Source organism: Pangasianodon hypophthalmus, chromosome 26 (assembly GCF_027358585.1).
Source record: "Pangasianodon hypophthalmus isolate fPanHyp1 chromosome 26, fPanHyp1.pri, whole genome shotgun sequence".
NCBI lineage: Eukaryota > Metazoa > Chordata > Actinopteri > Siluriformes > Pangasiidae > Pangasianodon > Pangasianodon hypophthalmus.
This window is the reverse complement of record NC_069735.1, coordinates 13,388,824-13,413,680: the sequence shown is the minus strand read 5'-3', so window position 1 is coordinate 13,413,680 and position 24,857 is coordinate 13,388,824. Positions and strand designations below refer to the sequence as shown.

Below are 24,857 nucleotides of genomic sequence, written 5' to 3'. Positions count from 1 at the left end.
AGGCAGAGAGGCCACACATTTTGCAAATGAGCCTGACTGACATAGAAGCCATACCTCTTTCACTGGAACCCAAAGGCACATAGGCCACGCCTTCTCAACCGTGACTGTCAGGTACCGAGTCCATGCCTTCTCGACTGGGACTGAGGCCCATAGACCATGCATCCTTCACTAAAACTGACAGAGATGCCCAAATCTGTTCCCAATTTTTACCTGATAAATGATGGGATGCATCAGCACAGGCGTATCGTAAATATTGGCACCAGTGCAAGAATGCAAATGGGTGAATCTTTGTACTCTCATTTAACTGTGCACTTTTCCAGGACCACCCTGACAACCAGAAAAACATCTGCATTCATGCAGTGCTAAATGAACCAGGCAGGAAACTGCTCTTTCATGAAGCACTCGCTACATTTCTGAAGAGCTGGTATGAGGCCTTTGACAATGCACACAAGACAGAGGAGCTCTATACGCCACTTAGACCTGAATGAGTCTAAGTGTGTGCGAGACGAGGAGGGATGTGGGCGAGAGAGAGAGAGAGAGAGAGAGAGAGAGAGTGTGTGTATGTGTGTGTGTGTCTTCTAAAGGACTGGAAAAAAGGCCAAGGTCCAAGAGCGGGTCTCTGTCTCACAGGACTGAACACTTCTAAAGAGGCTGGGGAGTAAGACGGGCGGGTCTCACTTTTTCCACTACGCAGTAGTCTGGGAAAAGCTGTATAGCACATTTAGAAAATAGAAAGGTCAGATGGAGGAGGTGAAGTTACTGCTGCAAAAACATGCATAAAAAAATGTCAAATTCAGGTTCAATAGGCAAATAAATTTGAGAATAAAGTTTCTTAAATGTATTGCCATTATAGAAACAGCTGCTAATATTAATATTATGGGCATTGCTAGTTAAAAATCCTTCAGTGGTGCTTTGAAAAATGATCAGCCATCTTCTATGCCTGGATTCTTCAATGCAGAGTTGATTGCATCTCTTGCAACATCCAACTTCTACAGATACACGAGCAGAGTTTAGAGCCTATAATTTTAGGCCACTTTTGAATTGTTATAGTTATAGTGATCATGGAAGACCAGGTGGATTTTACATTTTTTCCATTTTATTCTTTGCCTCAATGAACAAAAACTTAGCATTTTCTGTGACATAATATAGACATTAAAAATCATTGACATATCTTGCTTTTCTGAAACGACATCATTTTCACTAGTGCTGCTCTTTGGTTTTAACAGCTGCAAGTAATTAATGGACTTTCTGCAGTTTTTAGGATGTGAATTATTGCGCAAGCAGTAATGAGAATCTGTCGAGGTTATTATGATGTATGCAGGTTATTCCAGGACAGATAGCAAAATCCTAGCCAAGACCAGAGCTGATGTGTTTTGCTTATTGCATGATCAGAGAAGCAACAGGGATGTTTTCACCACAGGAACCTATTCAGGAGCCCATGAACATTTGCAGGAACTCAGGATCATTCTCACAGCAGAAGATCACCTTTTGAAGATCACAGGAACCTTAGTTTGGTTTCCACCACAAAGACTTTTTCAGGATCTCAGGAACTTTAGGTGGGTTTCCATCACAGGAACTTTATCCGGCTCCTTTGCAGGAGCCTTTTCAGGATCTTTTAGTTGTGGAAATCCAACATGAACTTTTTCAGGTTCTCAGGAACTTCAGGTGGGTTTCTACAACAGAGACTTTTTTCAGGATCTATTTTAGGCGGGTTTCCCTTGCAGGAGTCTTTTTAGAATCTTGGGAACTTTTAGGTTGGTTTCCATCTTAGGTACCCTTCAAGGATCTCAGAAACTTTAAGTGAGCTTAGGTGTGTTTTCAGCACAGGGATTTTTTCAGGATCTCCAGAACTCTTAGGTTGGTTTTTCACCACAGAAACCTTTTCATGATCTCTGCAACTTTTGCAGAGATTCAAGAACATTACCGTCTTTACACATTTAGTTCTTGGGCTGCAGGTCATTTTAGCTCCAGATTCAGTACTGTGGACCTGGAACCAGCTTGCCAGTCTGAAGATGGCTTCTTGGAGAAGAAGCTTCACAGAAAGACCTAAACATTTAAAACCTGTGTTAAGCCAAAAATCTCCCTTTTTGCCTCCTGAACAATCAGCTTGCAGGTTTAGGGGCAAGTGACAAACAGAGTGCCAGTGAAATCTCCAAAGAGGAGCCCAATGTTTGATCTCCAGAATGTCAAAGAAATTTCTGTTTAAACTGACAGGTCCAGAAAAAAAAAAAATCAAGAACCAAGGCATACAACACCCATAAAAATGTGTGTGTTGGCTTTATAATAGGGCAAGTCAAACCCACACCTAAACTGATTAAAATCCCTGACTCCAGTTACCCACGTTTCAGGAGGTCATTATGCTGGAGGTTCGAATGTTTTTTCCATCAATTCACTTATAACTGTTTAAACCATTTGTTCAATAAAAAACCTGCACCATAAACATCTGTACAGATATATATGTACGATATTATTGTTTGCACCTTGATGCAGAGCTACCTTGGATTGTACAGAAAATCATTTAATTTGAAGTTTGTTATGGAACAGTGGGGAAGATTAGACAGGACCATTTATATTTACATTTATATTTTCTGAACAAACTCCTTTCTTGCCAAGAAAAGCACAGTGCTTTTGAGTTACCGTATGGCGGCCAGGTAATTTGTCTTCGTACGAGCGTAACAAGCAGAACAGTTTTTCAGAACAGAGAGAACAGCAGCACCGCTGGGCTTCGCAGCTGGACAACCAGAAATGAAAAGCTTGTGTTGTCAAGCCATGTACAGTGGTCATGGTCGAGTGCTTACAAGGGTGTCTGGAGGTCAGGCTTGAAAAATAACAGCAGCATCTCTGACCATGTGCAGACTAATATTTCACCAAGCCCTGAACAATCAGGGGATAATATCTAATTACGATTTGTCTGACAAATATTGCGATTGCAATTTAAGTTGCTAGTATTTTCCAGAAATATAGCTCCAGGTCTATATTAGCTGGCTAGATGATATTAAATATCGACCAGACGTAATTAGGCAATTATCTTCTTCTTAAAAAGAATCAGATAAAATGATGCAGTTACTTATTGAACTGTTTATTTAAACAATTGTTTTGCTGAGTATGAAACCTGGTGTCATGTTGAAGCAATAAAATCAACTTAGCTTTGATAAGAATCTTAATTAAAAAAATAAATCTTGACCAAAGGAACAACAAAAAAAGTGTAAACGTTTGTACTCGGGTCTATGATATGGTATGGTTGCAATGAAGTACACTCTCATCTCTCAAGGGTTCTTAGCTTCCTAAAAGGTTCTAGTTCTGAATCTTTTTCACTCTGTTCATAGGGTTCTAAAGAGAACCTCTACGGTTCCAGCAAAAGGACAGTTACTGGTTGTAGATTTGACCTTTTTCAGCTGAGAGTATAGGACACAGTGCCATTGTTTGAGAGTACTGAGGAGGTAATTCTATAACACTGACCAGCTTTGTTATTTTTGTACCAGCTGTTTTATTTACTCTCCTCTTAAATAATTAAATCATTTTCGCAAACAGACAAACCCGGGCCAGATGTCAGGTGACATATCTGTCCTGAGCCATGAAACAGCTGCAATTGTCCCACATCTCCTTTGCTAGTGTTTGCTGTCCCTTATGTAGCACATCCGGTGTTTGCATAAACTATATACGGGTTTAAGCAATCAAAGGCGAGAGAGATAATGGAGCAACGTAATCTTTATGCTAAGTGAACAATAGCTAAAGAAATGTCCTGATAAAGAAGAAAATAATAATTTTTGGGTAAACTGCAATTGCAGTCAACAATGCAAATAATAATAAACATGTTTAAGATGTATTGTCAGGAAGTGGGTGAGAGAGAAAGTGAGAGAGTGGGAGGTAACACACCCTGTTGCAGCCAGGCTGATGGAGGTGCATCCTGGTATATTTCCAGGAAACTGATTTGGATTTTTGGATCATGATTTCAGTGTGACATTTCTAAACTGTTTCAGTTCGCGTTTGAGAAATTGAACGCAGCCAGATGGGTCAATTTCACTCATCCTTCCTGGCTAATGTTTGTGTTTTCTCACTTCAGAAAACCTTGCTGCAAGGACTTGCGGATGACTGCTGCCCTCTAGTGGTGAACATTTACCATGCTTGTATTGTTCAAGCATCTCTTTCTGATAAGCCACTGTTACTCTAAAAACTGTATTAACGAGGCAACTAATGGAAGCCAACCAATAACCCATGTAGTTAATTCTGTCTTTGTGTGTGTGTGTGTGTGTGTATGTGTGTGCTCCTTTGGCCACTCACCCAGCAAGCATTTCGAAAATGAGAACCCCCAGAGCCCACCAGTCCACTGCCCGGCCATGACCTTTACTCTGGATCACCTCTGGAGCTAAATACTCAGGAGTGCCGCACAGAGTCCACGTCCTGCAGGGACAAAGAAAGTGACAAAGAAACATGATTAGACATTTTTTTTTAAATAATACACATATACAGTATGTCATTTATTTTACATATTTTAAGAATTTTGATCTGAAAGTATCAGTAGCATAAAAGTGTTCAAAATGATTGAAAAAAAATGGAGACCTGAGTTGCCATAACATGCCGTTCTTCTTTAATTTACACACACAATTATATTAATGCGCTGTCTGTCTATTCCCATAAATCATGTTTATATCGCAAGTGATTAAGATAAAAATATATCACGAGTATTTTAAAATACAGTCCATTTCACATTTGCGTTTCTTTAAGCTTATCTGTGGTCAGTGGGACACTTCTATCTGAGGGAAAAGGATATTTTTCCATCTTATATTCTGTGTAGATTGAATGGATAGTGAGATACATTATGACAGTTTGCGCCGTGTATTCCCAGTTTATTAGATTCATTAGGTCCACTTATCTATTGCCTAATAAAGCGGCAAATCGGCGTAGAGTACATTTTCTTTTCCATAAACCACGATTTATTACATACTAAATAGGTGTAGCTAATAAACTGACAGCTCTGTTTATATGGCTCAGTTATGGATAAAAAAATTTCAGTGCACGTTTATGCATCCAGGTTTAAAAAGCTGAAGCAGCTGCGCCTCAAATGCTCCAACAAACCCTTATAAAATAAATAAATAAATAAATACACCCTTCAACTCAATCCTACATGTAATTCACATGCTGATCATTCATTGCAAAGCGATTTGATTACTATTTACACCCATGCGAGTGCTCTCACATCACAACATCCTGGCAGTTTGATTGGCAGTTGACAAGACGGTAATTCCGCAGAGACAACCTCTTCACCCTGCTATCTAGCAGCTTGTCGGATTTGTGGGTTTTGATAGCTGTGAGAAAAATTGCAGTATTTGGTACAGCTACATAAAATTCCTTGCTTACGAAGGTCCTTTGAATAATTCACATCAGTTTGAAGTGGTTATGTTTTGTTTCCTAGTGCAGCTTCATGTTACCACTTGTGACTAGTGGCATGGATTCTGAACAGATTAGACTTTTTTTTTTCTTTGGAACCAGAAAAAGTGTTTTCACAAACTTCTCATAGATTTTTTTTTTCTTTTCTCAATAAGCTGCATTCAGGCAAATAATTGACATAAATTCATGTGACTGGATGCGACAAACAAGAACAAGAAAAAATCTTTTTGGATAAAGGAGTAACTATACCATCAGGGAACAGTGAAATATAATCATTGATTATATTAATCTATAGTCCATTCTTTTGTACATCCTCTGTTACATGTTCACTTGCAATTTAGACGTTCGTGGAGGCACCGTCATGTCAAAATCTCACTGGGTGTGTTGCGGCAAAAGCACAACTTCATGCCAATCAATCTGTGTTTAGCCAATCAGGCGTGGGAATACTTTTATCCTGGTTCTTGCTTGTATTATTTAAAATAATGAATAAACAGTGTATGAAAATATGATTGAGTTACTTGTTAGCGATGCATGGAAACTTGCTAGCCAAGTAAAACAGACTTCACAGTTTATTTTTATACGTTTGATGTAAAATAACGTGTATTTGATTCTCTCCCAGCGCCTGTAACCAAATCCAGAGAAAATTTGCAAGGACACGTTCCATTAGGCTCGTCCTCATATTACTTTCGCCAGCATGAAATGTATGACTCCAACTCTAAGGAACTCATTTTCTTCATAAAAGTTCAGAGTTCCAGCATCTCTGGAGTGTTTCTAGGCGACTGGATGTAATTTTTAGAAGAGCACTTGAGTTAAAATTGAGATTCTGTCCATGTGGATGTGGAAAGTGGGAAAGGTCTGCAGTAAATGGTGCTCTGTAGTCGTGCTGGGCTCGCCATGCCCCTCAGTGCTGCTTGGCCACTGTTTCATTCTCTCAGCTGTGGGAGAGCAGCTAGTGCCATCAAGATACACGTACTCGCTTAGTTGCTGTGGTGACAGTGCTTTTGTGTGCAGAGGGCCAGATGCTGGGAAAGCTGTGCCCCCATTCATTCTCTCTCTCTCTCTCTCTCTCTCTAATGCTCACGCACATACATTTTAATACACTTTTGGATGCTGTGGATTAGCCAGAAATGTTCTGGTGACCCTGAATGGAAATCAGACTTTGGCGTCATTTCACTGAGCTGTATGTGCGTCACTCCTTATAATTGTGTAATTAACATCCAGACACAGATTTCCAGATTTTTTCACTTCACACTTCTGTATCCAGCCTCAGCTACGCCATACTCACGCCACGATAACCATGATGGGAAAGGTAAGGAAGACAGTTCTTCACCCACAGAGCACTACTGGATCCAGACCACACTAGCATGTCCTCAACAGATGGAAAGACGACAACATGACAAGGGTCTTCCTGATCCGTCACCCGCTGTGACAGAGTAATGGAAGTCTCATATCTAATATTTATTGTACACTTTTCTGGCTACAACCTTCAAAATATAGAAGGCTGCAATCTGATTGGCTCCTTTGTACATGAGAAAAACTTTTAAACACCATGACACAATGAGGGTTTAAAAGCAATATACAGTCACTGAATTGGAATCCCTTTTTTAAAATTATTCAAAGAAGACAAAAGGATAATGGGCTGAGGAAAAAGGTCTGTGATTGGTCGTCTGTCATCTTAGCCAAACTGAATGTTTTTGGGAAAATAGGCATTTCTTGGCCAACTTTATTGATGAAACATACCAGACTCTACCAGGAAAGCTAGTGGTCTGTTTTGCAAGACTAGAATAACGAGCCCTCATCTTTACAAGATGCTTAACCAGCGTAATTTGAGCTCTGAAGCTTCAGAAACAAAAATTTGCTCAGTCAAACGTGGACAGCAGAATCTTGCTTTTAAGCTCTGATCTTAGACCAGTACAAGCTGTACTACACACTCAGGTGACTAATACACCATTTGTTGAACCCAGATGGACTGCAGGAACAGTGTCAAGACATAAAAAAATTGGATGAAGTGTGATAGCAGTTTCAGGAGAGATAGTAGACCGAGGTAAACCTGTGCAATTCTTTTTTTTTTTTTTTGAAGTAGCAAAGAAGCTGTGGTGATTATTTGGAAAGGAGCATCAGGACTGCCAACAATATACATGCATGTACATGACTGATCAAATACATTGTCTGACAAACTCATCCGAGAACAGCACTAGCGATAACAAACGGCAGCCACCGGGTGGCAGTATCAATACATTACAGAACTCCACACTATCAGACAGTCACCTTTCGCTGTACCTCGGTTCATGCTTTCCATTTCTATAAGTGGGTCAGTTGCACATCGGAGAGCATCCTTTCCCCCGAATCTATTCCTCTCTCTCTGGTCTGTAAGGGGCAAAAATTAAATCGCTGCCCAATATATTTACGTCACAGGGGTCAGCTTGGGCTACAAAACACGGCAGTACTTTACACCGCACGTAACACACATGCATACTTTTCCCCAGGTAGCTTTTTTTTTTTTTTTTTTTTTTTTTTACTTGAGTGATACTTACAGGGTCCCTGCTGGTGGAGCTTTCAATTTCAGCAAGGTTATTTAGAAACTGGCGCCTCTCTCTTCAGGAAAAAAATAACAGTGAAGGCGGACAGGGCGAGCAGTTACAAGCCTTGCAAGTGTCTTTTTTTTTTTTTTTTTTTTTGCAAAAATTAATTCTACCTTATTACATCTAGTTGGATATGCACTTCATTACAGTTACAGCATTAGATGTACGACAACTACTAAAGCTTCCCTGTATAGCAGCTGTTCAATTTTAAGTTGGCAGATCATTTTCTGAACCACAGAGTTTTCAGAACATTTCTTTCCTATATTGCAACCAGTGGCTCTAAAATCAACCGTAATTGAACCATTATTATGATTTCTGCCTTTTTTTGACAGTAGTTCCACCTGCAAGGAAAATCACAGGCTTATGTAAGCAAATGTTCTAACATTTTTATCGTTTCTATAGTAACACCAGCGCAACAGCATAATTATAAATGGATTAAAAAGTACCAAGGGTTCTTTAATAAATAAAAATTGTAAATTGCAAGTTGTTGTGGTACAAGAGGATGTACCTCAGGTTGTGCTGTTATTGGAAAAGAAATAATCTCCTACACTGAACAGTAATGATTCAAGTCAGGGGGCTTTATGCTTTATTTACCTACAGCAGCACACCCCTGGAGTGTTTTATTCCTTATAAAATGTCTCTGACGCAAATTTCAAGCCCTCTAATTATGTTTTGACTGTTCATTCGGCTGTATACTGCAATGGCATATTTATCTTCATGTATTTATTCAGACTCTAAGTTTATATTCGTCATTCAAAAGACACACTCAGTTAATGTGACTAAACGGCAGTCTAATTTTGATTCCAAAATTGAAAAATATAATTATTTAAAGATTTGTAGGTTGATAATGTACAATATTACATTGGTGGAATAATTGTGATTAATAAACATGAGTCGATCTCGCCGCAACATTTTCAGTCACGCAAAAACACTGTTGCTAGGCAACCAGAAAACACTGACCATGAGCATAAAACTAGCTATGACTTGAGGCTCACGATTTTACCACCGAATACATAGCCATTAAGTATAAAATATAAACAATGTGAAGACAGAAGGACAGTAAAAACGTGACAAGAATATTGAGAATATCAACATTTCCCTCAGATGTGTTGGTAAATTATTAAAGAAATGCTCCGTATGACTAAAATTCCACCGTAAGCACACTTAGCATCGATCGCTAACTGAAAGTCAGTGGGCTTCACTACACCGAGAAACGCCAGAGTGGGACGATCCATTTGAATTCAGCATTAGATCATTGTAAATAATTATAATATCATGACGCATTCTCGGAACATTACAGGAACGTTATGTTTGTAACCTTTTTCTAACCTTGACTACACTACTGAGGGGGTTGGAAATGTTTGGCTGACTAACTATTGTCTTATTTGTTGTTGTTTTTGCTATTAAAAATACATCAGGGTGACTGTATGACCCCAAGAGCTTTATAGTCACTGTTATGAGTACTTTAAGTCTGATGGGGAAAAATAGCACAGCTACACACTCTTTTGAAAGAAAACACACAAAGCACACAAATACGACACAAACAACCCAGTACTTCCATGCCCTTATTTTGTGCATAAAGGAATTCCGAAACTGCTGGAAGCAACGTAGAACATAAAAGCATTTCAATGTGTAGGTAGTTATTAGGATTAAAACAATGTATACAGTAAATCAGGCTTGCCAAATCCACCCCTGGAGAACTATTATCCCACAATGTTTAGCTCAAACACTAAATAACAGGAGGTCTGAAGAAGCTCGCTTAGGATGTATTACGCTAAACTGCTGGAGGACAAATCCAAGAGAGTTTTTTTGACATAGAATAAGGCTCTGATATCATAGTTAATCAGCTGTATGTGTAAATAAGTGTGTGAAACAAGAGCATTCGCGTACCGATCGGAAAGTTTCTTCGCAAAGCCGAAGTCGGTGAGGCGGATGTGGCCTTCTCTGTCCAGCAGGATGTTCTCAGGCTTCAGGTCCCTGTAGACGATCTCTTTGGAGTGCAGGTACTCGATGGCACACACTATCTCTGCTGAGTAGAAGAGTCCCGTGCTGTTGCTGAAGCGGCCGCGGTTGCGCAGGTAGCTGAACAGCTCGCCGCCTGGCACGTAGTCCATTAGCATGTACAGGAAGCGCTCGTCATGGTGCGTCCAAAACCTACACGCAGAAATGTGGCTTGTAATAACAGAATGCAGAATACACACACACTCAGGGACTTATGTTAGAAACACACGTCAACAGATATACAGGGGAAACTTATAGTCTGTATTCAGACTCGTGCTTTGTAAATGCTTAATTAGATTTTCTGTATAGCTTCGAAGTCAAGCTAGGGCACTAGGTAGGGTGTATAGCTCCATTATACTTTACCCTTAATTACTGAATAGCAAGCCATTTGGGATTCGCTTAACTTGAAGATTTTTCTTGGTGTTCGAAATCCAAATCTCACTCACAGTCTGATGAGGAAGGGATGATTCACCTCCGTCAGAACCTCCTTCTCGTTATGAACGTGCTGCTCTTGTTTTAATCGGATGACGTCTGGGATCTTCATGGCTTTCAGGGCAAAGAAACCCCTCGTCTTTTTGTCCTTGACCAGAAAAACCCTTCCAAACGTCCCTGTGCCTGTCAAAGAGACACAAGTACAGGGGATGAGAGCTGCCATTAGAAGATTAGTTTTATAACCCATGCACCTTCCTATCAGGCGTCCTATCATTATCTGATTCAATACTTTCTCTTCATCTCATGTGGTAAGGAAGAGAGACATTACAGATCGCCATGAATCAAAAGAAAAAAAAGCTACACCATGCGCTTAACAGCTACTCAAATGTCTCTCAGGGAATCTCACGAACAATAGCTCCAGTAATGGCAGCACTCGAATGGCTCATGCAGTTCAACATGCCATTAGCCCATGCTTTAAAAACAGTGTCAGACAGGAAGCTGTCACAGAGCCGCTGGCTTCATTTTAATCTCAGATGACAAAAAACAATTCCGTCCTGATGTTCGCTCAGACATAATGCATGAAAATATTCCCTTTCTTCTCAGGTAGATAAAGAAATGACAATAACGTCAACAAACAAAACAAAACAAGCTAATACTGCTAGCTAGCATGATAAGATAGATAACAGGAAGTATGTAATCCTTAAAAGTCATCAAATGAGTAAAAAAAAATATAACTGCATACAAAAACGATTTACAAAGTGAGTCAATAAAATAAGTGAGGAATAAAACACACTGAAGCTTGCGGTTCAGGGAAAGCTAATCAGTGAACAGGCTTGTGAAGCGGAGTTACTGTTACCACCCCGAAGTCGATTATTATCCAATAACAGCACATCCTGAGGTGTTTTATTCCTTTTACACCACAGCAATTTTTCTTCATTAAAAAAAAAAGGACATGCAGTTTATAGTTACATGTGGAAAGTTTGTGCAAGTTCCTGTTATCATTTGCGTTACAGCAGCTATAAACAGTCGTTTCCTCACTAGCCTCTCTTTTTATTTTCTCTAGAAGTTAATAAGACAAAATTACTGAGTATCGTATTACTGTGAACCTGTAAAATTCCTCCTTTCTGAAGACTTTCCCATGAATATTACTAAGCCCTGACACTGGAGACTCCTTCCAAATGCCAAATGAACCTTAACCAATATCAAAGATTATATGTTTCATTAGTCATTCAGATTTGCACATTACAATATCAGTCCACGTCCACTGGTTTGATCAGATCCATGAATTGGACTCATGCCTGATATATCAGAGTTGCTTTTTTTCCCATTCAGATTGCCTGGATGTTTATTGTAGCATTTGGTAACATTACGGTTATACTTCACATATTTACACTGCTGCTCAGGACTAATAAAAGAGTTGACTACTGTGAAACAGAGCTTGTTGTGTAGAGAGATTGGTGTTTACTGTATTGTTTATTTTACAGTTTAGAATTTGTTGTCTGTATTTACTGACTTTGTAGTGTCTGTCATCTTGTCTTTCATTCAGTAGCTTTGCGATTCTGAGAGAACTATATTTCATTTCTTACAATACATGTGATGAGAAGAATCGCAACAAAGCCCACTTGACCTGACTACTTCAGTGGAATGAATATTAGTAGCTGTTCTTCTACAGTACTTTGTACGAGCAATGGATTATGTGTTTAAGAGTGTGTGTGAGAGAGAGAGAGAGAGAGAGAGAGAGAGAGAGAGAGGAGTGTGTATATTTGAGAAATGAGTGCATGGAGAGTGGTGCAGAGCTGCCGGTGGCTCTCACACAGGGGAACTCTGGGCCTTCTTGAGTAATAGACCCAACACTACACACATGATCAAGGGCAACACTGAGGTCGACCTGAACCTTCTAAAATATTACACACTAAGCAAAGCTCCAAGGAGCTACTTACACACCCAGTTCCTATTTCCAGTAAATAGATTAGCGAACCTCTAACTAAGGCACACAATGCATTAATGCATTACTATTAATAAGTGATAATGATAAGTGATTATGCAGCTCAATTTAATACAGTAAGCATTAACACTGCTTCATGTTCACCTTCAACGGTTCTTAAAAACAAATACATAGTGATTTTCTGGGCCCGGATTCGCTGCTTAATCTGGAGCTATTCAACTGTGAAAGAGCCGGTACTCGCCCAGCGGAACCGGTTTGATTCCCGAACCAAATAGCTGCTCACGGACCGAAAAGCTGGTGACGTTAGAGCCTCAGGAAAGACGCCCGAGGAATTCTGTCACCATAACAACAACTAGAATTATTTTTATGACCGCCATTGCGCTGAGATGTAAACTATGCATGACTAATATAGCCAAAAAAAAAATAAAGCTAAATTAAACATCTCTATGAATCATTGATCAGAAGAGGAAATATCATTCTTGTATAATAAATTATATACAAGCTACAATTCATCATTCGTTCAGGAAGGAATATAATACGTTAGGCAGTGCTGTTACAGGAAAATAATCAACAACGAGGTGAGGTGATGTGACCTGACGGGAAGCAGGGTTACTTTTAGTGATTATTTTCCTAAAACAGCACGCCCAGGTTTAATCCTTTTATACCACAGCAATTTACCAATAACATGTTGTACTTTTTATCCAATTATAGTTACATTTAAAGTTGTAGAACAAGTTAGCTTAGCTACTTTCAGTTTTGTTATCACAGCTATAAACTGTCGTTCCCTCACCAGCCTCTTTATTCTCTCTCGAAGTTAATAAGACAATATAAGCATGAAACTGCCAAACCCTGTGTCGGAAAGCGTAACGTTACAGCTTTAAGCTGAGTGTTATAACGCGTTGACACTGGAGACTCCTTCCAAAAATGCTAAAACACGCATCTCCTCACAGAAAAATAAACCATATTAACAATTCAATTAAAACTTCAACGAAGTGTGACAAAAACTTTATGACTTCATACTGTGTTTTTTTGCAAAACATAAACTTGTTATTGCTCAACATACAGTAACACAGATGTAAATGAAATGGAACGCTGTCACCTCACACAAGCAGTCATTGCTCAAAAGCCACTGTGTCTATATGCATACACACAGAAAAACTGGTACAGCTGTCGGTAAGAGAGGAGGAGGACTGCATGAAGGAACAAGTGGAGAATGCCTAAGCATGAGCAATAACATATTACTAAGCTGCGCCTTCTGGTAGCAAGGACATAACTCAAGGTGAGAGTGTGCTATGTGATCTGAACTAATATGAAATGTCTGAAGCATATTTCACCAGTGTGTTGAGGGATTAGTCTGAACATAGACAGTGTTCCTCATTAGTACAGCCACAGATAATCTATGTGATTTAAATTTGAATTAATCCTAAATGATTGCGGTTTTGATATTATTTATATTTTGTATTACATATGACTGTTTTATAACCATTTATGAATAACCGTACCACAAATAATATATTAATAAAACCAGAACATTTCACTCCAACCTCAAATAAATTACATAACTTGTATAACTCAAATGGACTATTGTGTTTATGTTTTTATGTTCTCAAAATAGCGTGCGGAAATGCTGGCAAGTCTGATAACAATAGGCTTGAGAATCTTTTTTTCGATTTGTTCTTTTTCTTTAAGATTATTGCTTTATAATAAAATATTTGTATTTGTATTTGGATGTATTCTTTTGTTCACCAAAGTGGGAACTTGGTCATTGGTTATACAAGAGCGACTCCAAACAACCAACCAAATCAACACAGAATCAACACCTCGGCTGTGAAGACATCCACATGCACAAATCTAAAGAAGCTTAAAGCTTAAAATGTCCTGGAAATGTTGCTCAATCTTGTTACACGCTACAGGACGTCTAACAAATATTAACTTTGGGGTGCCGCTCATTTCAAAAGCAGTGTTTTGCTGGAGGAGTCAAAAATTACTTTTTCAAAAATTTGTCTTTACTAGTCAAAAATTTGAACTATAGAGAATCTCCTCATGCTTACATCCGAAATATCAATTTCATGAGGGGTGCCAATAATTGTGGAGTTGATTGTGGAGTGCATTTCCCTTAACTGCTAGCCTATATCTAACTGAATCTAGCTTGTATGACATGCTAAATGAGATTAATATATTGAATTAAATATACTGAATATATTTAATTCAATATATTATATAATTCAATATATAATATATTGAATTAAAAGAAATGGAAAAAATTAGCATAATAATCTAATGATGTAGCATTACCCATACGTATTTCCTAAACTCCCATCAGCTTTCCTTCTTGATAATCACCTATATTTTGTAAGAACGCCTCCTCTGAATGTGTTCCCAATTGAAATAAATCTAGTTAGAATTAAAGTTGATCGAATAAATCAACTGGGAAAGTGCTATCTGTTTTCTTACGCTCGCAGACAAAATGATATTGTGCTCCAAACCGACTCTCGGATTTCTCATTCATGTCGCACACAAAAACACACATTCCTACGCATTTACTCACAACCCGAACCCCTCGAACAATGCGTTTTGCCATGGAGACTATCAACAGATCATTCCAGCACACACACTGACCATGAGAAAGCCCTGTGTGGAGAGCAAATACAGAATGGCATGCTTGATTATCAGCAGGAATTCTGGCACACAACATTTTTCACAGCAGAAAAGAGAAAATCCTCCAACAGGCAGCTGTTCAGCTCTGGAAATAAATAGCGTGTGTCTAAGCCATAAGCAGCAGCACATGAGATTATGAGTGAGCATGATCTAAGTGAGTTCATTTAGGTCATGTGACTGAATGAAAGAAATTCGCTTACTGTGCATGCTGATAATTTCATACGAAGCATATTACATTTAACTTCCTCAGAGGCGAGGATATGGCAAAAGTTTTCACAATATTGATGTGTATATAGGCTAATTCCTAAATGATAAAAAAAAATTATTCAAATACTTTATTTAAACTACTATTTAACAAGATTGATATGCTCTCTCTTCAAGTAATCAGCTGTGAGGACACTGTTGCTAGGCAACTGAAAAATATGAAAGCTAAGCAGAGCCCAGCTAATTTCTGAGGTGATTTTGTTAGCTAGCAAGAAGCTCTCTTGTATACAGACAATGAAAAGGCAGACATGTCAGTAAAAACCAAACAAATACATAGAGAATGTCAACATTTCTCTCAGAAGTGTTGGAAAATTACAAAGAAAGGACTCCATACAGCCCAAATTACACAGTAACTGCATTTAGCATGGTCTGCTAAATGAGGCTTCACAGACAACACTACTGCATGTTGAAAAACATCAACACTGTCAGATCATTATACCTGCACATGTATTCAGAATGCTGCAGGAATATGATTTTTGTAACTTTACAGTCTAACATTTTTAAAATCTGTCATGATAATTTTTTTTCTACACAGTTTTGTCTGAGTTCCTTCATCTGTAAGAGCGCTAACTTAACTTCTATGGGAAACGTCAAGGTTGAGTCACAACATGTGAAAGAACATTCGGCTTAGATGTGATAAAGATGTTCTCTAACAAAAAGTACACTTTTCATTTTTCCATTAAAATATCAGGAGATGCAATTTTTTGTCCCTCAACTGTACGATAAAGATGAATCCCTTTTTATAATGTTATAAACGCTAAAACATGACTTCGAGTAACTCTAACACGATAAAGGAGTCTTTATGCCAGTCATGCCATTACTTCAATGGAGCCTTCGCCTTAATTTATTCTGGTGGGTCGATGTGATTTTCCACTTAATAAATGATATACAAACACCAAACTGCTAGAAACAAGCACTCTCAGAAAAGTGTACGCAAATGTGACTGAACCGCAAAATAGTTTGCTGGCTGGTCTGGTCAATTCCAAGAAACATGGGTCATTCTCAAAACAAAACACACCCGTTGACACCGCAGTGCCCACCCTAAACCGTCTGACAGATTCTTTCTGCTTATTTCCAAGAATCTTCTAAACCTCACAGTCTTCATCAGCTGATCCGTGTGTGGACATGCAGCAGACGTTGTCTGTACCACCCAGTTCCAGTCTAACAGCTATTTCCATATTTATGTAGTGATACCCAAAATCTTCCTGACATCCTGGAGAAAGTTACCTCAGCTTTCCTAAACTCTAAATCACAAAAGCGTGACGCATCGCTTCTCTGCCGCACCTACTCTCTGCTGTGATTCATGTCAAGCCAAAACATGAGGGAGCTGTAGATACCGCTGATTCATGAAAACGAGCCCTTTCTTAATCATGCTAATGTTAAAATCTGTAATAAGAGCGTCAAGATGAGAGCGTAACTGATTCGTCACAGGCTGTAAATCCGTGGCGTCCAAGCACAGAGTCAGCAAATTGGATTTTTTATGCTAGGCCTAATGCTGTATGCTTGTCATTCTGCTGCGGTTCAGCTGGAGGTCTCCTTCCCAAGTGGGGCGTGTTACATCCTTTAAAAACATTTTTCCCCCCTACAGTGGAATTCCCTACACACATTCATTAACATTTAATTACTTGGCAGATGCGTTTATTCAGTGTGATTTACAAATGAGGCAGAATAAAGTCCAAGCATATGAATGAGCAGTTTAGAGTTAAGGATCTTGTTCGACTCTCTCGCAGTCATGGGAATTTGAACTCACAACCTTCCGATCACTAGCACATAATCTTTAACAATCTTTAACACAGATTCGTCTACAGCTTTGACTTGTATATTGGACAAGAGGTTTATTTCTTATGCACTAAAAACATTTCATTAGGGAACTGTTGATGAAATTGGCAGTCAGTTCATACCAGAGAACCTATTTAACACTGCAGGATCACCACACACACACACACACACACACACACACACACACACACACACACACACACACACACAAAACAAAACCCCTGATTTATGATGTATTAACTTCACCCTTAAAAATCAAACAGTGAATAAATAACTATACAAAGACTTTGATGAGTGCTGATTCGTAATATTCCGAACAATATATCAAAAAATATTTGTTACTTCTAAAATGCGGATTTGCAATCATGCTTTTTTCCTGTGAAGCCAGTGGACCTCTGCACCAAGATGAAAGTAAATCTCCATAGTAAGAAATTGCTAAATTAGTAATCAATATCTAAAATGTGAACTTTCATGATGTGGGCAACATTATAGGCTTTTAAGGCTTAAAACCATAACTACTGTACAGCCAAGTGCCTGAGTTATGAGTCATTACTGAGTCATTACTTTTTACTAATGCTTCTTTGAATTCGAATTTGACTGGTGATGAATTAACACTCTGAGAGCCTGATGACAAAAATAAGTATAAATATGTCATAAATGTGGATAATTTGAAGAATTAAGAATATGTGTGAGATATTTAAAAACTGATTGAAATTCCACTGTCTCGGCTTACAGTGATTATTTATAGCCTGTTGTAGGTGAACATTTTGGAGGATTTTAGTGTGGAGTGACATGAAGAAAAAAGAGAAATAAAAATATGAAAATTATGAAAACTATCATATTGACCATTTTAGCTGATGCTGACTTGATTAGTAATAAACACTTTTTTCTAATTTTGTTGACATATAAATAAATAAACAGAGTGTGCTGTTATAGCAAAATAATCAACAGTGGCTTGGTGTGATGTGACTCGACACAAAATGGAGTTAGTGTTACCGAAAAAAACCAAAACAAAACAAAAAACGCTTACCTAATGCACCTTTAAAGTTTGTCACAAAGTATTGACACTGGAGACTCCTTCCGAAAATGTTAAATAAACTCATAATCATATCAACAATTACACACATTTTCAATTTGTTTATGTGGCGCCTCTGCCATACAAGACCCTTTTTAAGTTACTACAGAAACGGAAATGAATCAAATGAACACCTCCGAACCAATTAGAATCAAGCATTCAAATGTGCTGTGGAAAAATTTTGTTTAAAATACGCCATCAAATTCACTCAATTACGGAGACGCTATGATTGAGAGTGATCTCATGTTCATCACATCGCATGCTTCGTGTTTAGGCCGAGAGGCAAATGAGCTGTTTGAACATTTGAATGTTATGGAATAGGAGAGTTCATCTGAGCAGCATCATTTATTTTCAGTCTATTTAAACTCTATAACCACACACACACACACACACACACACACACACACACACACACACACACACACACTCCGTTCAAAATCAAAAGCTTTAGTGCTTACGGCAGCAAAACACCATCTTTATCATCAAATAAAGATTTGGGTAAATAGAGAATTGTATAAAAGAAACGTAATGAATGGCATAAAGAGTGTTTCATTAATGACCGTGATATGGTGTTACACTGATTCATCAAACACCTGGCAAAAGAAGACATGTTAACACTTGTAGGTATGAAACTCTGAGGTAATATGTGTGTGTGCGTGTGTGTGTATATCCTAACATGACCTAGTTCTCATCCCTCAGGCCCTAGAGGAGGAGCTGTCCTTTCAAATTCACACACCAATGACCAAAGAGGCCACAAGGAGTACCACAACCACTACCACACACAGACACACAAACACACGATGACGTGTCTAAAAATAAGTGTGTGTCACCATGTTTCTGTTTTGTCTCTATTTGCTACTCACATTGTCATAATATTTTCATGTACAAGGTTTTAAAAAAATACACATAGAAGTTTACATGTTCTACCTTTCGTCATGACTTCCCTAAATATTTTGGGCAGATAAACCTTGATGTAGGAAAAGAGGTCTGCCATTACGAGTCTGGAATCAGGAGGTTTAGCACTAAGCTAGCTCCAAAGGTTTCCTCACAGTGCTATATTGTTGTTGTTGTTATTTTGTTTGAACCATAATGTGGTTTGCTGGGTTGTTATTCCTGTGAAGTATGGATCCCAGGTGGACTACAAAATCTGAGGTAAATATCAGCGACAAGAACAGCATGTAAATAAAAAAAATAAATCTAGATCATTAAAGTTTAACAAAAAAATAATGATGTTGCCTTCCTGTGAATGGTTTTCTTTTATTTCTGAGAAACTGACACTGGTTATAAAGTAGCTTTACTGCTAATGTTCGTTCTTTGTCCCTGAGTGTGTATAAAATTATAATCTCATTAACATTTGGATGGAATTTGAACACTATGAATACATTTCATGATAACATTGTGTGTTGGGGAAAGAGCACGTCATATTATATGACTGATTACCAAAACATAACTAAAGTACAGTTTTAGTTAAAGGCACAATAGGTGAATTTTTTCATTTCTATTACAAATACTATTACAAATAATCTAGAAAAGTATGTAGCACATGATAAAAAAATAATTGTTTACCAGTGGCCTCAGTATATGTGTATTAAGTGGCTGAGAAATCTTGTTTAGAATACTGCTCTCTGGGTAAGACAGTTTGTTTGTGTTTACATGGGCTTCCTGTCTGTTTTATTTAAGGGTCAATGATGTGACATCAGCTTGTGAAGAGCATCTGAGGACACATAACAGGTCAAGACCACTCTTTAAAAGATGGAAAATAATCATACTTTATGCTGTTGGTGTGTGGTTGACAAAACTGACCATCATGTGGTATGACCTCAAAAAGTCCCTGAACACTGTATTTTATTAAAAGCTGCATAATTCGATAATTAATTTCATAATGGCCTTGTGTGGTAAGAAAACCTGTTTTGCTAAGTGGCCAATTCTCTTAACTATAAATTTTGAGTAAATTCTAAATCATGTGACATGACCAAATTTCATGTGGTGCGACCATTGTTAAACATTGTCAGAGATGGATAAATTTTATGTAATTAATTTTCTTAATTAAGTAATTTAATCTATTATCATCAAATATCTATAAAGAACTGTAACCATAGTAACATACAGTTAAACTCACAGCTTCATTGTTAGTTGAAATGTGCATTACACGATTTTAGTGCACCCTTTTGGTATACATTTTACATACATTTGAAGTTTTAAAGAGAAATTTAATCTGTAAATTTCATGAACACCTGACAGACTGCTCCTAAAACAAAAAATAAACCTGTTACTTACAGGTATTTTAAAAAGTGCAAACTCATTTTTAAAGCATTTCACTGTACTACAAATAACATGTCAAAGTATTATATCCATGTAAAGGTAATATCTTATTTTAAATATCAGGGTTGCACCACATGACTATTTTATGGGCAAAAATTGGTTGAATTGGTAAAAAAACATTAAAACAACTTTTATGTTTTTAAGTTTAAACTTTTAAGTTTATGTTTATATTAAAATGTATGGGTACAGGGCTGTTCATTCAAATATTTGAATTATTGTAAAATATATGCAAGAATTTTATGATTTTGAAAAAACCCTTTTTTGAAAAATTCCCCTTTCATTCTGTTCACATCTCAATATTTAAAAAAAAAACAGCAGAATCTGCTAAGTGCCCAGAACAGCCAAAAACATTTAATTGGGGAAAAAAAACAATGCATTGCAAAAAAAAAACGTAATGAGAAGAAATGTAGGAAAAATGTAGTATTCCTCTGTATAAAGCGATGAACTGTTTGAATGGCCAGCTTTCACTTAGAGAGCCAGGTAAGGTAATGCTTTGGATAAACCAAATGATAAGTCCAGTGCTACTAACTATGCTAATTAGCTGACAATAGTAGTGACGGTCAGCTGAAAAACTCATGGGAGTTCATTAAAAAGAAAAACAGGACAGCAGCAGCATTCTGGCAAATAAGTATGAGCTGAAAATAATAAGTATGAGCTGAAACTGGTCTATTGTGCAGGTGAATGGTCGAGTGGGCAAAACCACAGGTCAGGCTAAAACGTTACCACCATCACCCATTTATCTGAACTCAGCTGTCCATCATAGAGCCTGAGAGCGTGGCTTCGTGTAAACTGTTGAGAATGGGAGACGTTAAAAAGAAATCGTTGCATTGTTGTTGCACTTCACCCACCTGACCACTAGAGCTCCCATCTTGACTCACCTCCACTAATACACCTTTACGCAAAACTAGCTCTCCGTTTTTCACTCATTCTCAAACAGACTTTGCGTTTGTGTCTCTGTATGCACACGAAGACACACAAAGACACTTAAAATATCATTTTCTAACACTTGTGGCAGTGGAGGAGAATGTGCTGAATGAAACTAATTAAAAGGTGTCAGAGCTGTGATTATGGTGAGGAAGTCTCTTCAGTAGGAGGAAATGTCAGGGTTCAGACACACAGTTACTGAAACTGCTCTGAAAAGCACCAACACTAACAATCTAAAAATATGGTGAAATTGTCACCTCCAAGTCCCTGTTACAACAGTGCATCTCAATAAGACATGACCAGAATGAGTTCAACAAGTGGTTTTTCATACTAATTATTAAAACTAATTTGTGCTGCCTGAACAAAAATCACTGCTCAAATACTAATAGTATTTTCATAATACAAATTTCACATTTGAATATTAACAGTCCCAGGTTCCACTTTTATTCAACTACATCTCATTTGACTGAATTCAGGTTCTGACATGGTTACACTGTCATGCTGCTTTTACATTGTTGGTACTAAAGATTTATTGCAGGAGTTCCCAAACATTTTGGGCAAACGACCCCATATTGACATTAGCATGAGCTGAATTGTTCGCACATGTACTTGTACAACCGGAAGATTTACAGATGACAATTACTAGATGGCATGTCAGAAACAAAACATCCCTGTCTGTCAGCTTTCCTGCATCACAAATCGCAAATTCTGACCTTACATTCAAAAGTATTTACTAATCTAGAAAATCCAGAAGACTGTACACAAAACAGACTGTAACAGTATGCAATTTTAGACACAATGCTAGCTTGCTTAGTCAAATAGTGGAATTAGATGGATGAGGAAATTTGTCCATTTTTACACTACACCCTGAAGTGTTTTATTCCTCTTATACCTCACCAATTTGTCAACAATTAATTTTTTTATTTATTAAACACCAACATCATGTCATACTTGGTTACTGTTTATCAGTTTACCTTTAATGTTGCGGACAGTCCAGCAAGCAACCTATTATCCTGTTTTCACTTATGTTTTAACAGCTATAAACAGTCATTTCTTTCATTTCCTCATTCTCCTTAAGGTAATGTGACAAAACACACAGCATGCCATGTTAGCAAGAAACTACAAAACACAAAGATCTCTGCCCTGAAGTCTTTCCACAGTGGATAAAATTACTGACTGACAAAGCGCTGACACTGGAGACTCCTTCATAGATGTTAAGTAAATGCCCCCTTACAAAACGCTTCACCATATCAACAATTATACTTTAAGGGATAACACACTCCAGCTGTGCTGTTACGCAAAAATTACGTACACAGGGGGGGTTGGGGGCGTAGTCTCCCCCTGAAGTCTCTCTCTCTTACTCTCACTCTCTCTCAATCAAAAATGCAGCTAGTCATTTTGCAGAGAAAGTGGAAAGCGTAAAAACTCCTGAAAATTTTCCTGTGCTGATAAACTTCACAGCATTGTGACTGTTACAACCAAGACTCCTTTTATAAATGTTAAATAAATGTCTCCTAACAAAAAAACATCACCACATCAGTGATTATAGGTTTTACTCTGTTAAACAATACTTAAAAAAAAAAAATCGGTTTATTGTTAGTCTTAGATTACGTAGGGTGCCTGGAGGATTAGTGGTTAGGCCACGACGCTCTCGCCACCGTGGCCTGGGTTCAATTCCCGGCCAGGGAACCGACCGACCAATTCCCGGCCACTGGGGGTGCAAACAACAATGCGCTGCCTGTGCCGGTCCCAAACCCGGATAAAACTGGGCAGAGTTGCTTCAGGAAGGGCATCTGGTGTAAAAACTGTGCCAAATCAAATACGCAGACCAATGATCCGCTGTGGCGACCCCTAACAGGAGCAGCCGAAAGAAGAACAACAGAGTCATGTGGCGCAACCACCATACAAATCCCTGTGTAGGAAAGGTCACTGCAGAAACAATGAGGTTTTAGAACAAGCTAATATTAACCTTTCCTTCAAATTACAGCTGGAACTACTTCCTAAGCCATGCTGTTTTACAGAAATAATGCACATCTTCTGACCAATCAGATTTGAGCATTCAACCGTGCTGGGGTATAATAAATAATCTTAAATAACACCACACTTTTAATCAGTTTATGATTAGTGTTAGATTAAGTGGCGCATCCGCCATACCAGTCCCAGGGAATGAGCTGTTACTATGGAAACGGTAACGTATTAGAACGAGCGCATTAATATAAATTTGAATTAGAGCCGGAACTACTGTCAGAGCCGCTGACCAATCAGAATGGAGAATTCAGCGTCTCTGTTGTCCAGAGTAGTGACCAGCGCTACAAAGTTTCCGGTGTGACTTCCGTATACAACAGGAGAAAAATGAACTCACCGACGGTGGCCACTGTATCGAAGTCGTCCAGAGAGTAAACCCTGTTGTTTAGAGCTAAAGATGCTGCCATTGTAGATAATGTGGCGCTGTTTGTTGTGTCTGTCTCTTCAGTGGTCAGTCCTTTTGCTGCTGCTGTTGTTGTTGTTATTGTTGTTGCCATCTTGCCATCCGCTCGACTCGTAAAAGGAACCAAGCAGCGTTTTTTTTACGAGTTATTCCGGTTTTTTCCCAGAAGATGGACACCGTTAACCTTCTTTGTTCACACAAACCTAAGTTTCTGTCTGATAAAGCACCACAACCGGTTATCTTCTAAACAAACAAGCATGCTAATTAATACACCTCACAGTCTGCGTTAATGGAAATGTCACGTAACGTCTCTCTCTCTCTACTTTAGAAAGCACTGAGCGTTAGTAAACAAAGGCACGACTGAGAACTGACAGGACAAAATGAACAAAAAAACTCCCGGTGTCAAAAAAATACCCCCTGACGCGTCCTTCCGTCTCTTCTCGCTATCTGAGACATTTAAATTATTCACTTCCTCCCTCGCCAGTGCCTACACCGAAACACGAACCCGTCTACTCCACCGGACAATGAATTAAAATAAATAAAAAAAGATTGACAACCACAAGAACCAATCACACCTATCGCATGTCAGGAATGGTCCAATGGAGTGTTAGAGGGGGCGGGGTTTAATCTAAGGGCGGCTCCGTGTCATGAGGGCGTGTCTGGCTTTCCTTATGGTTTCTGCCCATGTGTCTGAAGGCAACGTCCCAAACCGCAGCTAATAGTGTGTCTGAATAACACGGTTCCCACAGTTCCGGTTCAGCTTAGACATACTATTTAGTGTAGTAGTAAGCGATTTGAGACAGAACCAAGAGCTGTCTGTTTGGGAGAGAGATGCCAGTAAGAAATCTTTTCATTTCCTTGTCTTGTCTGTTTCTTTCTTTCTTTCTTTCTTTCTTTGTGTTTTTTTAGCCTTTTCGTTTCTCGTCTCGTTCTTCTTTCTTTTTTTTCTTTTCTTTTATTCCCCACATTTATTTATAATTTTTTATTTTTCCTTTTATTTCTTTTCCTTTTTTATTTCTTTTTTCTTTCATTTCTTTCTTTTTTCACTTGTCTTTTGTT

The 24,857-nt window shown here is 38.3% G+C and overlaps 1 protein-coding gene across 1 annotated transcript in view; it reads right to left on the bottom strand.

Annotated features, from left to right (window-relative positions):
- The window catches only part of prkx (protein kinase X-linked), a 37,860-nt gene extending 13,524 nt beyond the window's left edge, over positions 1 to 24,336 (bottom strand). The window contains exons 1-4 of the mRNA XM_026932122.3: positions 23,733 to 24,336; positions 10,418 to 10,586; positions 9,861 to 10,124; positions 4,282 to 4,401 (exon numbers count right to left, since the gene is read on the bottom strand). Of these exons, the coding sequence (XP_026787923.1) occupies positions 4,282 to 4,401; positions 9,861 to 10,124; positions 10,418 to 10,586; positions 23,733 to 23,892 (713 nt within the window). The 5' untranslated portion in view covers positions 23,893 to 24,336. The remainder of the gene's footprint in view (positions 1 to 4,281; positions 4,402 to 9,860; positions 10,125 to 10,417; positions 10,587 to 23,732) is intronic.
- Positions 24,337 to 24,857: the final 521 nt, after the last annotated feature.